Here is a 17,065-nt window from a genome sequence, read left to right as displayed (position 1 = left end):
CACCGCACAGTGGTTCTTGCAGCCTGTGTGCCCGATAGCTGGCTGGTTCCTTTCATTGTCATTGACATGGACAAACAGAGCTATCTAGCCACTTTATCACAGCCAGGGCTCAGCATTGTGGCGTTGTCCTGGACGTTATGTAATGTCTAATACAGAAGAAGTACTACCTTTGCTGAAAATCTGTGGCTCCTCTGAAGGATAAGTGAGGGCTATGGTCATGAGACGTCATCCCTTTAGTAGTCCAGATTTCGGGAAGGCATTGACTTACAGTCTCGATTTCCTGGAGGAATAAAATAAGTAAAGTGAATTACTCTATAGTAAATGGCTGCATCTTTTGTAGCACAGAGAATAAAATGAGAGCGAGAAAAAAAAAAAGAGAATTATTTGTCTGTCTGCTGAGAGAACATGATCTCGCTGGAAAACAGCTGAAATGTTCCTGATAATCTGGAAACAAAAAGCGAATGGCACCTGAGCCTGCAGCATCCAGCTCAATACAAAAACATTCGTACAGACAGAATATGACACCCGGCACCGAGAGCCGTAAACAGGGGCACATTTTGGAAACATTACTTTTAAGCAGTGACCCGGTATTGTTCCAGATCCCTCAGTAATCAGACCTGTCCCAACATCAGCACATGATTGGTTTACGTAGGCTTTCAGCAATGCTATAAAAAGTTAATGTATTCACACAGGGTAGGAAAATAGAGTAAGTGGCTGTGTACACTGATTTAGTAATGACCCCTCCCCTCTGTTAGCATCCAGCAATCCTGCTACTACAATAATACCCTGTCCTGTGCTGATGAGGGGGCAAGAACCTGAAACAGATGTCTACAGATGGGCATCTTCCTTTTTGAGCAGACTCTGTCTTGTCTGAAATCTCTAGTCATTTAAATTACTTTTTGATAGGTCAGACATTGACTTTCAGGTTAGCTACCTATAGGTGATTTTATAGAGACTAACATTGGTCCGAGTGTGATCCGATGTTTTGTTGGATCATACTCAGACCGATAATATAGTGGCGTGAACGAGTCTTAGGAGCATTGCCTGCAAAACAATCTAAGACAGAGAACACAAAGAGAAACAGTTTTCCCACAAAGTACATAAAAGGCAGCTAACCAGTACCATACACCAGTACCATACCTTGTACTTATGAGGGGCAAAACCCCCCAAACAGCTGTCTACAGGCAGGAGTTTCATTCTTTTGGAGGAAACCTGGCTTACCCTTAGTCCCATAGAAGTAATTTGATAGGTAGTGCACTACACTACCAATTAATCCACACAAGTGTCTTAGGACCCCATGTTATCATTGGTGGGGGTCCCAAAGGTCTTACTCCCCCGCCCTCCATTCACAGCAATTATTTCATTATCACCTATCCACAGAACAGTTCAGGGGCTATCCCATGAAAAATTTGTGGATAAGTGATTAATGTAGGATTACTGGGAAAGGCAGGGTGGGGACGGGATACGACCTCTGGGACCCCCACCATTGATGGATTTATCTATAAAGTATTCTTCAACTAAGCTCATGGAACAAGCCAAAATTCTCTATTGTGACTGGTGGCACATATCTCAAAGTGGTGGGAAAAAAAGCATTGACTTACAGAATCTGGGCAGTTTTTCATATGGAACTGAAATGTTTATCTATAATAGGAGACAGGACCCCAAAAGTACAGAAAGCAAAGCAAAAAATCAAGACACCTTTCTCTTAACCCTTCACATGTGCTGGTGGCAGACACACAGGTTGTCATCTAGTATGGATGAATTTCATTGTAAAAATAAAATAACAATTTTAGAAGACAAGGCACAAATGAAAACTACACCAATCATTAAAGAAAAAAAATGAAGTATTTCGATACAATACAATTTCCTTCTGGTATCTGGATATTTTTCAGTAGATGTTCTCCGGCATACAATAAATGAATTGATGGAATAGGTATAATATCCAATGTGAAAACAGATAAAGTGAATCATTTACGCTGCCTTTGTCTTGAGTATTTGTACACTTTCGCCTAAAGTATTGCTATATTTCTCTAGTAATGATGTAAACTGATCATATTAATAAACTGAGATACAATTTTGATGGATGTTTTTCTTTTACAGCTTTGCATCGGTAAACTGCACGTGTAGTAAAATTAGGATAAATGTGAGCCATTATTAAGACTATGCACACGGCCATTTGGTAGGAAGCTGTAATAAAGCTGCTATAGAAGTGCATGAAGCCCCCACTGTACCCCTGTATAGCTCGGACCTCATACAAACACATGCAGAGGTTATTCTGGTGAATTCTGTATGAATCCAACTAAAAAAATTGTGGCATGTTCCACTGAATTGGAACCCTTGATTTTAGTTTAGATTAGCTCTGTGCAATGGATTCATGTACCTGTAGGGACGTGGACTGTCTTATCCTGTCCCTGCCCCTGAATACAACAATCGTAGTGTGAATAGTGTCATGCGGTTTTATATGTAATAGTGATGTGTGTCTTATGTAATGTATTATGGTAATGTACAGCATATAAGTACATGTAAAGTGTTAATGTATAATGTGAGTAGTGTATAGTGCAGGATAAGCATAGGATTAGCGTAGGATAGCATAAGTATGGGTTATATAGTAAGTGGTTTAGCAACAGTATTAGACATAAGACAAGAAATAGTTAATGATAGAACTAGCCCAGTGGAGGGGAACTAGTGTTGATAAAAGGGGGTCACTTCCTGATAGTGATGGTTAGAGAAGTGCAGTGTGCAGGTCAAGTTCAAGTGCAGCAGGCTGCTAGGGGCAGCATGGGCCAATTGTTCGAGGCAGTGGGAGGCCATATGGTGTTCTCTGATGGACATTCCTGTAACATCTGGAGCCTAGGGCTCAGGCCAGGTACCAAGGAGCGGTCCTGGTCTTATGACATCACAAGGTCAGTGGACGTGGAATTACATAGTGGGCAGGTGGCAGGTCCCGGGTACACTGTCGGAGTGGACCAGAAATCCCTGAGGCTGATGGCATCCCCCAAGACGAACAGGTGGCAGGGCTGAAGAGGTCCTGTACTAAGGAAGGAAGAAACATGAATTGCTGTGCCCTATGCCACCTGTCACCACCTGATGAACTTGAACTGACCAGTAAACGTTTGCCTGTAGTTTCTGCAGCAGTCTGTCAAATAGGGAGCAGCGGAGAAGTGTCTATCATTCAGATGTCAGTGATTTTTCTCAAACGCAAAATACGGTGCTTTTTTATGAGGGTGTCAGCGTTTGGTCAATTTTTACCATCAGAGTTTTATTAGTTTTTCTCAGGTGAAAGAAAAAAAAAGTGATGGAGGTTTCACAAGCTTTTCCCATCAACCATTCGATGAAAAATGAAAAGCACATGGATGACATCTGAGTGCTATCCCCAAGCACCCACAGATTTGCATTGATGAGTTTGAGCCGAAACTTGAATCAGTATCAGACATACCTCCATGATTTTGTGCACAGTTGAAAAAAAAATAAAAAAAAATTAAACACCTGAACTTCCCAACAGATTATCATAGGTACGAGCGATTTCCATGAAAAACACCGATATCACTTGTAGAAGAAAAATTGATTGAAAGAGCCGCAACATTGAGCCTTTGATGTGCGGTGAATTTCCCGTGCAATAATGAACACTGAGTGGCTGGAGAAGAACATTTAAAAAAAACTTCTAAAATGCAGCCACTTGTCACCTGTCATCACCTCTTCTGGTGACTACTTATCAGTATTTATAGTAAATATGTGGCCAAAGTTCCTGATAGTGGAACAGTCATCACAAGACACTTGTAAAATATTCAAGCATCAACATGACATAAACCAGTAGATGTCCTTTGACCCAAAACCTGTAGAAACACATGGTTATTCTGCCCTTATCACCAACAACCACTTAAAGCTGGCTTTGAGCACATACCTTTCTAAAATATCAAATAAATGTCCCAATTTTTTAGAGAACTATTCCTCCTAATCATCATTCTGACAGCACTACAGGCACTGGAGCTTCCTTTCCCTCAATTCCCAGCAAGCATTGTTCCTGTCATTGTTCAAAGGCTTACCTGCTCTGAACTGAAAGGCTGCCCCTCTGTTAGCCTTATGTGCAGTTTGACAGAAAAAGACCAAGCTCCATTTCCTGTAATCCATCTTGGCATTTCGGCTGCTAGAGATGGATTACACTTGGCAACAGGAATTAGACAGCAAGGTAGACAGAATTTGGCACCTACTGACCAGCACTTTGGAGTGATTTTTTTGGGGTACGACAATATAATTTTTCAATATAGCGGTTTGCAGAGTGTCCATTTAGCTCACTGGGCTAGATTTACAAAAACAGTATAACTTAGACTAGACAGTCTAAAAATATGCCACATTTATCACAGTCGTTTATGTGGGATTGTAAATTCGGTGCTTAAAACTCCACATTTGTCAAAAAAAAAAATCAACAAATTTAACATCGGAGGACCAGCTGAAAGTGTAAATGAAACAGCTATCTATTCTTAATCCATGACTAGGCTGCAAGTGTGGGGCTCTTGAGACACCATTTCTTGGCTGTCTCTATGTTCCAGTACTCACACGAAGAGATTTCATCAGATAGCTTGACTCGACTACAGAGGCACATATGAAAATTCCAGAATAAGGTTTATTTTCAAGCTGAATTCTTGTAGTTATGCATAAATACAGTAAGTAAAAAAGACTATTCTGAATCAGATACAAGACATGAGATTCTTAAGATGGCTGACATACTCAGAATGAAGGAGAAGGGAGGAGTTACTGACATTAGAGCTAGCGAGGCAGACAGGGAGAGAGGGAGGACAAACTTCTAAACGGCAAACCTTATTGCAAAGCAACGCAACAATACAATATAATTCTGTATGATTCCCAAGTCGTGGAACATGACACTAACATTTTTAAGGGCAAAATTTGCCCCCAAAGAGGATTCAACAACCCAAAGCAGTGAACTTTGCCTTTCCTTCAACTTCTACATATTACAATATGAGGTGTAAAGTATAAAAAATGGCAATAATTTACTGTATATCAATGTTTTACACCTAAATATTTATATCGTAAAGCAAAATAATTGTAAAAAGAGAAGATTTATTTCTTGTATTTGCATAATGCTCAATTAAACTTGATATGTAAACTACAAAATATGCCCAGATTATACCAGGACGTCTTTTACAACGTTTTGCCATAATTTTTACTTAAAAAACTAACAAACAAAAAACAATATTTATTTCTTCATTATTCAATGGAGTGAAAAAAAACTGGAAAATGACAGTATAAAAAGTCCCAAAATACATGGGAAAACCGTCCAAAAAAAAACCCCAGGAGGCCAAAACCATTTGTAAAACACTCAGTAAATGCCCGAAAAAATTACACAAAAGACACTACAGGAAAAAAAACAGAGTTTCCTGAAGTGTCTTCTGCTTGAAAAATTTGCCTGGGTTTAAAAAACATCGTGTGCACATGCCCCAATACTCTGAAAACACTCCAAAATAAAAAAGGCCCCACCTATTAGTTGCTTAATTTGCACCAGAAATTTGTGCCATCCCTTGTTGAGTGAGGCAGAAAAACTATCTAAGGATATGTGCACATGTTTAATATTTGCAGACATTTCTGCATCAAAATGTGTCTCCTGGCATGAAAAATGCAGCATAAAAAACAAGCGTTTTGTGTGCGTTTTTTATGTGTTTATTTTACCATTCATTACAATGAGTGAAAAACACAGAAAAAATTGACATTCTACAAATCTGCAACTGCTTCACATCGGCAAAGACAAAAATCAGCAGCGTGTAAATGAGATTTCAGAAGTGTCGTTTACTTTGCTTAGACAGTAAAATGATGCATTTTTTTGTCACAAAATATGCCAAAACGAGATGTTTGAACATACCCTAAAACACAACAAAATAGGGAGCAATGAGGAGTTTTGTCAACATTTGCTCCCAAATTCTGGTGCATTTAGTTCTGTAACACTACGCACCACCTTCTGTTCAACTAAGCACATTGCAGCCTGTAGCGAACCTGAAGCAAACAACTTGTTGGCATGCTAAGGCCTTATTCACATGTCCATTTTCTTCACATATGTGGTTCATCAGTGTAAAACTGGTTGAAAAAAACTTTTGCAACTTTTGTTCTTTTAGGCCAGACCCAGAAAGAAATGCAAACTTTTAGAAAATAGCTCTCTACTTCTTTTTTCTCTATCTTCACCCCTTCTTCCTTGACAGTTCTGGCTTTACAAGTCAGAGAAGATAGAAAAAATAGGAGGGTAAGGTGCACTGAAATTTTTGGGCACGCCAAGGGAGCGCTAAGTGCCTGTGCTTGGTTTGAACAGTCATATTATTTAAAAACAAAGCCCTATGCTTTCAGGCAGTTAATTGACAATATCACAGTTTTATTGTTGTTGCTAATGATGCGATCCCCTAATATAATCTTGGCAGGTGTCCAATGAAAACTCTTTAATTAATGTGCATCCACTGACCTTAACAGAAGATCTGTACCTGACTCGCAGGATTTATCCATCTGTAGCACAATATGTGCCGCGTTAAACCTTCATTCTTGACTGACACGTGTGAGATGGAAGCAAATGCTGAGTCCATGTTCAATTATTTATTTGTGTGTATTCTTCCTTTTAATGACCAATTAACAAGGCTAGTATTTTTTCTCAGAACCTATAGGCAGTGGATGACATTACTGTAAGGACTATTCTATGCTTCCAGGAGATATGCTGAAAAGCCTAACGTACGTATATTGCTTGTACTACGGCTCCATAGTATGATATCCACAGACTGTTGTAGGTCTGTGCGGATATTCCTCCTAGAAAATCCACTATTATATGCCCTGTGTGCACATACCCTTAAAGGGAATCTGCCACAAGGTTTTTGCTTCCTCATCTGAGAACAACAGAATGTAGGAAAAGAGACCCTGATTCCAGTGCTGTGTCACTTAGTTTAACGGGTGCAGCAATGGTGACACAATCAAGAGTTTTTAGATGTAGCATGTAGCAGAGCTCATAAAGCTAATCCCGCCCACACCAGAGCTTTCTGTGTACATTGTATATTGACAGTAAACTGCTTATCACAAGAGGGGGCGTGGCCGGACAAGGCCTAGTCCTGGCAGTGATAATCTGCTGGTGATAAAACCTTCATTGTATGGAATCAACAGCACACAGCCTAATAAGTGAGACTTCACTGAAATCTGTATCTCAGCCCCTATGTCATGCTACCCTCATATTACATAGAAAAACCTGCTAACAAATTTCCTTTAAAGGAGTTGTGCCACAGTTACATGATAGGTTACTGATTGCTGAGACCCCCACCACGAAAATAGGGATTCTGAGTCCCCTACGGGGACACATTTCCAGGTAATTTTTTTTTGCTCCAGCAAGGGTTACAAAATTGCACTTGGCTTTGTATGTAAGTATCCAACTTGTATAAGTGAATTAACTGAAGGACCCTATGGATGGCTGAGTTATTATTGTCACAAAATACAGCACTACTGATATGACAACCAGAAGAATGAAGTGTACGGTATGCCAAGAGTTGTCCTGTACTATGTGGCATGTGCGACTTTGATAAGATCTGCTCGCTCTGTAAAGTGTGGTCGTATGACACTATTGATAAATGTGCCTCAGTATCTTTAGTGCACGTGCCCATTCCCATATAACAGATCATTCCCTTTGTGGAGAACTTGGCTTTCTTGGGCTACGGCAACCTTACCTCTACGTCTCTACTGACATTGGTATAGACTATGCAGTGATATCGGCTATAATCAGCCTATAATATGGAAATATGAAAATAAACCCCTTTATGTAATCTCGAGCAGATCATCTCCGTATAAAGGAAATGGACAAGAGCCAAGTCAAACGCTGATTAGACAAAACTTATATAAAGAAGCTTCTGGTGGCCTCAGTTAAATCCAGGGGAAAGGTTTAAGCATAACAATGCATTGTACATATTAGTAGACCTAGGGGCAGAAATATCAGAACTGTCATGCGGACATATTCTGGAACTTGTTACAATTAAAATCTAGTCAATTTAAAGTTTAGACGTTAATTGTGGTGCTCATAATCAAGATCGTATTGATTTTATCAAGTGCAAAATTTCAGATTTAGTAAATACTTCCCAATAAATAACAGGTTCTAATACTGGAGAACAGGACCGTCCCGATGGGTACACCTTGTCGCGGATGCATGGCTTTTACACTTTTTTGATCAAAATAGTGTTAACTAAGTACCCTATGTTATTAATATGTACTATTATTATTTAGTTACTGCAGGGAACATGCTTGCAAACAGTTCACGGGATGCAACACGCAGATAAGAGCAAGGTGGTAGTAGCCAACTTAATTGTTTATTCCCCTGATGCAGAGATGGGAAGGATGGGTTTAACAGGAGGATATGATAGATCAAAACAGAGTAAATACAGTATGAAATATACAATGTTGTTATCAGCACACTGTGATTCTTATAGCCAGTTCTCTATATTATCTAGCTAATCTCCGATGCTCATAGTGTCCACAAACCTATAAAGTATTATCACCATGCTCCCCTTGTATCTTCTAGGTCCTAGCGGGGGTCTTTGGTGTTTCCGGCTAGGCAACAAGTCCTTCTGACAAAGTCAAGCAATGTTCTCTGGGTATTTTTCACACCGACCAGCCCGTGTCCCGCCTGGTGCACTACCCCAGATTGCACCCAGTACCGTATGTCAGTGCAGTAAGTAACGGCCCGGTTCACTCACGCCTCCGATTCACCACCACAGACATCCACTTCCGGATCGGGTTCCCCACTAGATCATTGGTGCTTTACCTGCAAAGGTAGTCTCTTGGGCCTGGACGAACGAGGGCTGGTTGCCGGGTCTTGATCGGCGTTGACTGGTTCTCGAATCTTGTCTGGCGTGAATCTGGACCTCAGGCCTTGACTGGCGTGGTCTGGTTCACGGACCTTGACTGGCGTCATCTAAACCCTGCTCACCGGCACACCATAACACACTAGTTCTGGCCTCTAGGCTCTTTCCGGGATCTCGGCCTCAGCGTCCCCTTGCACAGACATCCTGCTCATCTCACCGGTTGAAGCCAAATCCTCTCTCGCCTTACCACGTATATCAGGGAACTGCGTCATCAAGACCACATGACCCAATGCACTGTTTACACTCTTCCTCTCTGAAACTCTTCCTCTTCCAGGTAGTTCTTCAGGGTTCTGATCTGGCAGTAGGTGTCAGTCTCCGGATACAAATGCCGTATTGCGCTGGAAAATGTCATCCTTTGCGGTACACCCTCTTACTGTCACGCAAGGTGAGGGAAAGACTGAGTGCAACACGAAGGGAAGAGGGAGAGGAAGCCCAAACACTAGGGAAAGGGGGAAAGGGGGAGTGGAGACCCCTAGGCAGATCTAATATCACCCAGCCTACTCTATCGTCCCTATGTAGGTTCCACACCTATCGCTAAGCAGGAACGTAAACCCTGGAAGTCCCTAGAGCTTGGCCCTAGATAGGGAGGGGGAGGGGAACTGGTCAGGCCCCACTACAAAGTAAAGACAACAAGGTAGACAAACTAAGGGGATACACTTAGCTTGAGCAAACACCAGAGAGATAACGCCAACTGTCCTCCAAGGGCACCAGAGAAGAAAATAGCCGACTGCTAGTGCTCCAAGACAACACAGAGGTACATAGAACTATCATCGGCGACTCTGTGGAGAAACTGAGACTATTTAACTACCCAGCAATGGTGTGTCAATCAGCAGCAGAAGGTGGAGGTCACTGCTGGGTCCTAAAGGAAGAAGGCTATAACTATACTACAGAGATGAGGGAATCAAGAAGGCGTCTGCAATGCCAAGCGCAGTGACCTTCTACAGCTGGCTCCAGAGCGACTGTCTGTCACACCTGACACACCCGTGACACTTACATGCTCAATTTGTTTTATTCTTGTGTACTGTCCAAGAAATAACAGTGCAGTTTTCTGTTTTACGTACATTACTTCAGTGTCACATTTTCAGCCCTGATTCGGCAGTGTCAATGATGTACTTTTGAGGAAAACCCTCGTAAGGAGGGAGAGTGAGAGGGAAAGGGGTGGGGGATTTTTTTTCTATTTAGAATATTTTTTATTAAATACATTTGTTTTTTTTTCCTAAGAATCAAAAGGGGGATAGAAGATTAACGAGCCCCTGCTTACATCGCCTCCTATACTGCCATGCTAGTAGACCTGTATGGGCGTAATTACGGGAAAGGGGGATGCGTCCTTACTGAACCACTTTGAAGGCAAAATGCCTGGCAAAAAAATGTGCCTCCTAGACTCCGAGAGGTTAATGTCAGACATGTTATTTTAAGAATAGATAAAATAACTGGGTCCAATGCATAAAAAAGGGCAAAAAAAAACCTAAATGGTATAAAATAATGCAAAACTAAGGCAGCCAGCACCATTGTGTAGCTCACTATATTTTCTGAAATGAAACTGCAGCTAACAAACCCTTTGCAACATACAAAGAGATATCTTTTGTAATAAGACTAAAATAGAAGCGTTGTTATGACAGCATTTCCCTTTCAACATCATTTTCATAAGCAGGAACAATACCCGGTGCTAAAAACAGCACAAAAAGAAAAAAATCCGACAAAACTTAAAACAAGTGACAATATATATAGCCTCTGCCAAGTGATGCAATTGTGGAACATGGATTATTAGACATGTAGACACATCTATCCCAGATATCCACATCTGTTAAAGGTTTGTTCTAAGCATTCAATGCTCGTTCAGCCGTATATTTACTGACTGTTTCTGATCCCTCCAACTCTTGTTTCCCTTCATACTTGTTTTAAAATCATCTTGGACATTACATAACTCCACCAAAATGAAAAGGATTCTCCATCCCTTACTCTTATTTTAAAGAAGGGTCCTATATGTTGTAAGAGTAAAGAAAAAAAAACATATACCCCCTTTCCAATAACTTGATGCGCCTCCATACCATTGCCGGGAGCCCCGGCGGTCTCCTCATTTCCTCTTCTGAAGAGGACAATCATTGGCCTCAGCGGTGACAATTTTGTTATCACTCTGGTCGGTGATTAGCTGCAGCAGTCACGCATCAATTCCCGCGGAAGAGGAATTACGTAGACTGGAAGGGCACTTTGTAGTGCTACAGAGGAGCAGTGCTGGATCGGTGAGTATTATCTTTTTTTTTCACACCACATTGGGTCAATTTTTTTAATGAAAAAAGGTGGATATCCCCTTTAAAAACTAAATACCGGTAGGGATATCGGGGTAAGAATTAAGTTGAAAGTATAATTAAAAAAAGAGGGATTTCTATTTAGATTATAAGTACAAATGTAATTGTTGAATTATGGAAACTGGGTTTTAGGCTTGTATCTGACTCATGCCTCCTGTCTTACAAGCTGGTGTAGCATGGAGAAAAGGCCTGCTATATACCATACACAAACCCAAATGGCTAAAAAGTTTTGGTCTTCCCAGGCCTTACATGAGCCCCCTCTGTGGTCTTAAATACCTATTGATTGATTTTTCACATAAATAGAGATGAGCAAATACAATTCTGCTCAAACGTTTACATACCCCGGCAGGATTTTTCCTTTCTTGGCCTTGTTTCAGAGAATATGAATGATAACAAAAAACTTTTTCTCCACTCATGGTTATTGGAAACATTTCGCCGGGGTATGTAAACTTTTGAGCACAACTGTAGATTTTTAGGACTCTAGACAAGTGACTACATCAGTATTCCATGCTGCTGGGTGGAAACCCTATTGACTTTATCCTACTTGCCGGTATCCCCAACAACTCTTGGGCGGTTTTGGGAGGTGGTTTTCCAGTTTGGTGGCCAAGGAATACAGACGTGGTCATTGCACCAGGGTCTTGGGGATCAATTCGCTCATCTTTACCCATAAACATATTCTGTGTTGAAGGTCTCTCATCCAGCCAACCAAATAGGGAAAGAACTTTAAAACAGCTGTGTACAGAGGGATGCTGTCTACAGAGGGATTCTGTGTACAGAGGGATTCTGTGTACAGAGGAATGCTGTCTACAGAGGGATGCTGTCTACAGAGGGATGCTGTCTACAGAGGGATGCTGTCTACAGAGGGATGCTGTGTACAGAGGAATGCTGTCTACAGAGGGATGCTGTCTACAGAGGGATGCTGTGTACAGAGGGATGCTGTGTACAGAGGGATGCTGTCTACAGAGGGATTCTGTGTACAGAGGGATTCTGTGTACAGAGGGATGCTGTCTACAGAGGGATTCTGTGTACAGAGGGATTCTGTGTACAGAGGGATGCTGTCTACAGAGGGATTCTGTGTACAGAGGGATGCTGTCTACAGAGGGATTCTGTGTACAGAGGGATGCTGTCTACAGAGGGATTCTGTGTACAGAGGGATGCTGTCTACAGAGGGATTCTGTGTACAGAGGGATGCTGTCTACAGAGGGATTCTGTGTACAGAGGGATTCTGTGTGCAGAGGGATGCTGTCTACAGAGGGATTCTGTGTACAGAGGGATGCTGTCTATAGAGGGATGCTGTCTACAGAGGGATGCTGTCTATAGAGGGATGCTGTCTACAGAGGGATGCTGTCTACAGAGGGATGCTGTCTACAGAGGGATGCTGTCTACAGAGGGATGCTGTGTACAGAGGGATTCTGTGTACAGAGGGATGCTGTCTACAGAGGGATGCTGTCTACAGAGGGATTCTGTGTACAGAGGGATGCTGTCTACAGAGGGATTCTGTGTACAGAGGGATGCTGTCTACAGAGGGATGCTGTGTACAGAGGGATGCTGTCTACAGAGGGATGCTGTCTACAGAGGGATTCTGTGTACAGAGGGATGCTGTCTATAGAGGGATGCTGTCTACAGAGGGATGCTGTCTACAGAGGGATTCTGTGTACAGAGAGGGATGCTGTCTACAGAGGGATTCTGTGTACAGAGGGATGCTGTCTACAGAGGGATTCTGTGTACAGAGGTATGCTGTGTACAGAGGGATGCTGTGTACAGAGGGATACTGTGTACAGAAGGATGCTGTCTACAGAGGGATGCTGTCTACAGAGGGATGCTGTCTACAGAGGGATTCTGTGTACAGAGGGATTCTGTGTACAGAGGAATGCTGTCTACAGAGGGATGCTGTCTACAGAGGGATTCTCTGTACAGAGGGATTCTGTGTACAGAGGGATGCTGTCTACAGAGGGATGCTGTCTATAGAGGGATGATGTCTACAGAGGGATGATGTCTACAGAGGGATGCTGTCTACAGAGGGATGCTGTGTACAGAGGAATGCTGTCTACAGAGGGATGCTGTGTACAGAGGGATGCTGTCTACAGAGGGATGCTGTCTACAGAGGGATTCTGTGTGCAGAGGGATGCTGTGTACAGAGGAATGCTGTCTACAGAGGGATGCTGTCTACAGAGGGATTCTGTGTACAGAGGGATGCTGTGTACAGAGGGATTCTGTGTACAGAGGGATGCTGTCTACAGAGGGATGCTGTCTACAGAGGGATTCTGTGTACAGAGGGATGCTGTCTACAGAGGGATTCTGTGTACAGAGGGATGCTGTCTACAGAGGGATGCTGTGTGCAGAGGGATGCTGTGTACAGAGGGATGCTGTCTATAGAGGGATGATGTCTACAGAGGGATGCTGTCTATAGAGGGATGATGTCTACAGAGGGATGCTGTCTACAAAGGGATGCTGTCCACAGAGGGATGCTGTCTACAGAGGGATGCTGTCTACAGAGGGATGCTGTCTACAGAGGGATTCTGTGTGCAGAGGGATGCTGTGTACAGAGGGATGCTGTGTACAGAGGGATGCTGTCTACAGAGGGATGCTGTGTGCAGAGGGATGCTGTGTACAGAGGGATGCTGTGTACAGAGGGATGCTGTCTACAGAGGGATGCTGTCTACAGAGGGATTCTGTGTACAGAGGGATGCTGTCTACAGAGGGATGCTGTCTACAGAGGGATGCTGTCTACAGAGGGATGCTGTCTACAGAGGGATTCTGTGTGCAGAGGGATTCTGTGTACAGAGGGATGCTGTCTACAGAGGGATGCTGTCTACAGAGGGATGCTGTCTACAGAGGGATTCTGTGTACAGAGGGATGCTGTGTACAGAGGGATTCTGTGTACAGAGGGATGCTGTCTACAGAGGGATGCTGTCTACAGAGAGATGCCCTCTTTCTTTTTGACAAGACTCTCGTTTGGCTAAAGTCTGTAGCCGTAAATAAGGTTCTATAATATTTTGCCTATTGACTTGCAGATGAGCTACGTGCAGGTGACATTACTGAGACCATTCTCTGCTTTCTGGTGGACAGCTCATTTGTATTAATGATTAGTGCTGGTTTAGTTTTTCAGGGGAAGCAGGATCGGTTGGGTTGTCGGACTCTCACAGATCACACAATTATAACTTTTCCAATATCGTATTTAATCTCCTATGTAATGCAGGACTCTACCACCCTTAGGTTATGACAAACAGATATGGAAGTAAACAAAGTGATGAATGTCATGAATAGTCGGTATGAATTATTAGATGCGCAGCACTGTGCTCTGCATCCTAGATGCCAGGAATCAGATAGGATTGTAAGTCTTCTCCATGGATGATTATCAGACTGATTGCAAACACTCGTTGATTTTCGATGCATCAAATTAGAAGTTTACTGTTCTTTATACAGTGAAATAGGGTGCAGCTGTGATCGCTCTTGCAAATCCTATTTATAACCGTCTGAATTGTGCAGCTGCTGAAAGCAAAATGGCTCTTGTGTTGCTGATGAACGAATTAAAAAGAAGGAAAAGAAAGTAAAGTGATTTCAGCATTCCAGGGGGCTTCCTATTTAATCAAACATCAGGATGTTTCCATTTACTTTTAAAAAATAAATAAGTCCCCCCCCATAGTGCTTGACTACATCAGACACATAATGGTGCAGATTCCAGCAGCCGGCGGCACAGGTTTTTAGAGATACACCTGCCTTGAATGAAGGCAAATGAAAGCGGCTGCAAACCATACGATCCATGCTTTCTGCGCAGTCTGCAATTAAATATAAATGAACAGCTCCGGAAAGAAAGACTAAAAAGAAAGCTCAACGTTCATTACATCTTATTTATAGCTAAAGAAATTCTTTCTTCAGGAAAATTGTCTCTAATAATTGGATACATCCTGTAAAGCAACTGTTTGTGCGCCCCCCAGGATATTATTACCTATGACCAGCAGTTGGTTGGATGTGAGGGTGAAAAATTTGAATACATGAGATTTTTTTTATATAAAAATCTGTTCTGTACGGATTTAAAGCAACACTCCAGCATTGTTTCTTTTTATTTCAGGGCCGCTAATCTAAGTTCCTTGCCCCAAGTATTATACACACATTCGCCAGGAGACTCGCAACACTCATCAGGAGGGCGTTAAACTAGAAGAAGAGGGGATGGGAAGAAAAACGCCGGACACGAACATGCAACCAGAGAACATACTAATGAAAGATATGAAGTGCAACAAAGAAGGTCCAAGACAAGATACTTGGAAGGGAGGTAAGAAAATTTCTAATACAATCCACAGGGAGAAGATTGGAACAAAACAAAATCGTGTAAACTGCGTGCTAGCAAATGCCAGGAGCCTGACAAACAAGATGGATGAACTGGAAGCAGAAATATCTACAGGTAACTATGACATAGTGGGAATAACCGAGACATGGTTAGATGAAAGCTATGACTGGGCAGTTAACTTACAGGGTTACAGTCTGTTTAGAAGGGATCGAAGAAATCGGAAAGGGGGTGGAGTCTGTCTATATGTAAAGACGTGTCTAAAGCCTACAATACGGGAGGATGTATGGGAGGGAAATGAGGAGGTCGAGTCCTTATGGGTGGAGATACATGGGGCAAAAAACAATGATAAAATTATCATAGGAGTCTGTTATAAACCACCAAATATAGCAGAAGCCACGGAAAGTCTATTAATGAGACAAATAGACGAAGTAGCAAAAAATAATGAGGTGATTATTATGGGGGACTTCAACTACCCCGATATAGACTGGGAAACCGAAAGCTGTAGATCTCAGAAAGGAAACAGGTTTCTGTCAATTATCAAAGACAATTATTTGTCACAACTTGTGCAGGAACCAACTAGAGGGACGGCCCTTTTAGACTTCATATTAACTAACAGGCCAGACAGAATAACTGAGGTGCAGGTCGGGGGGCACCTGGGAAATAGTGACCACAACATTATACAATTCCACATGTGCTTCAGTAGGGTGCCCAGCAAGGGAGTCACAAAAACACTGAACTTCAGGAGGGCAAAGTTTGATCAGCTAAGAGATGCCCTTCACCTTATAGACTGGGATAGTATCTTGAGTAATAGGCGCACGGATAGAAAATGGGAAATTTTCAAAACAGTCCTACATAGTCACTGTAGAAGGTACATACCTTATGGGAATAAAAGGGCTAGGAATAGGAGGAAGCCAATGTGGCTAAATAAGGAAGTCAAGAGGGCAATGGAAAACAAAAAAAGGGCTTTCGGTAAACTTAAACAAGAAGGCAGCGAGGAAGCGCTAATAACTTATAGGGAAAAAACAAAATCTGTAAGAAACAAATAAGAATAGCAAATGAGGAGACAGAGAGACTAATTGCCAAAGAAAGTAAAACGAATCCCAAACTGTTCTTTAACTATATAAACAGTAAAAGGATTAAAACTGATGGAGTTGGCCCATTGAAAAATAACCTGGGTAAAATCATAGAGGGCGATGAGGGTAAAGCAAACCTACTCAATAGCTTCTTCTCCACTGTTTTCACAAAAGAAAACAATTTATCGGAGGAAATGCAAAGTGATAAAGTAAACCCTCCGCTAAATATCACCCACCTAACCCAAGAGGAAGTTCAGAAACGCCTAAATAATATCAAAATAGACAAGTCACCAGGCCCAGATGGCATACACCCCCGGGTACTAAAAGAATTAAGTAATGTGATAGACAGACCGCTGTATCTTATATTCAAGCACTCTTTATGGACAGGGACTGCCCCACTAGACTGGCGCCAAGCAAATGTGGTACCAATATTCAAAAAGGGGTCTAAAAGTGACCCTGGGAACTATAGACCAGTCAGCTTAACGTCTGTTGTGGGTAAATTGTTTGAAGGAT

At 42.1% G+C, this 17,065-nt stretch overlaps 1 protein-coding gene across 6 annotated transcripts in view; it reads right to left on the bottom strand.

The window, feature by feature from the left end:
• FAM13C (family with sequence similarity 13 member C) overlaps nucleotides 1-17,065 on the bottom strand; it is a 503,775-nt gene that overhangs the window by 83,126 nt on the left and 403,584 nt on the right. For all 6 annotated transcript variants that reach the window (XM_073685472.1, XM_073685469.1, XM_073685466.1 and 3 more), the window contains exon 9: nucleotides 168-280. In XM_073685472.1, coding sequence (XP_073541573.1) covers nucleotides 168-280 — 113 coding nt within the window. The remainder of the gene's footprint in view (nucleotides 1-167; nucleotides 281-17,065) is intronic.

The sequence above is a fragment of the Phyllobates terribilis genome, unplaced genomic scaffold (assembly GCF_046119375.1).
Source record: "Phyllobates terribilis strain yellow unplaced genomic scaffold, ASM4611937v1 Scaffold_5__5_contigs__length_657084704, whole genome shotgun sequence".
Lineage (NCBI taxonomy): Eukaryota > Metazoa > Chordata > Amphibia > Anura > Dendrobatidae > Phyllobates > Phyllobates terribilis.
The sequence above is the reverse complement of the archived record's forward strand: the minus strand, read 5'-3'. Positions and strand labels throughout refer to the sequence as shown.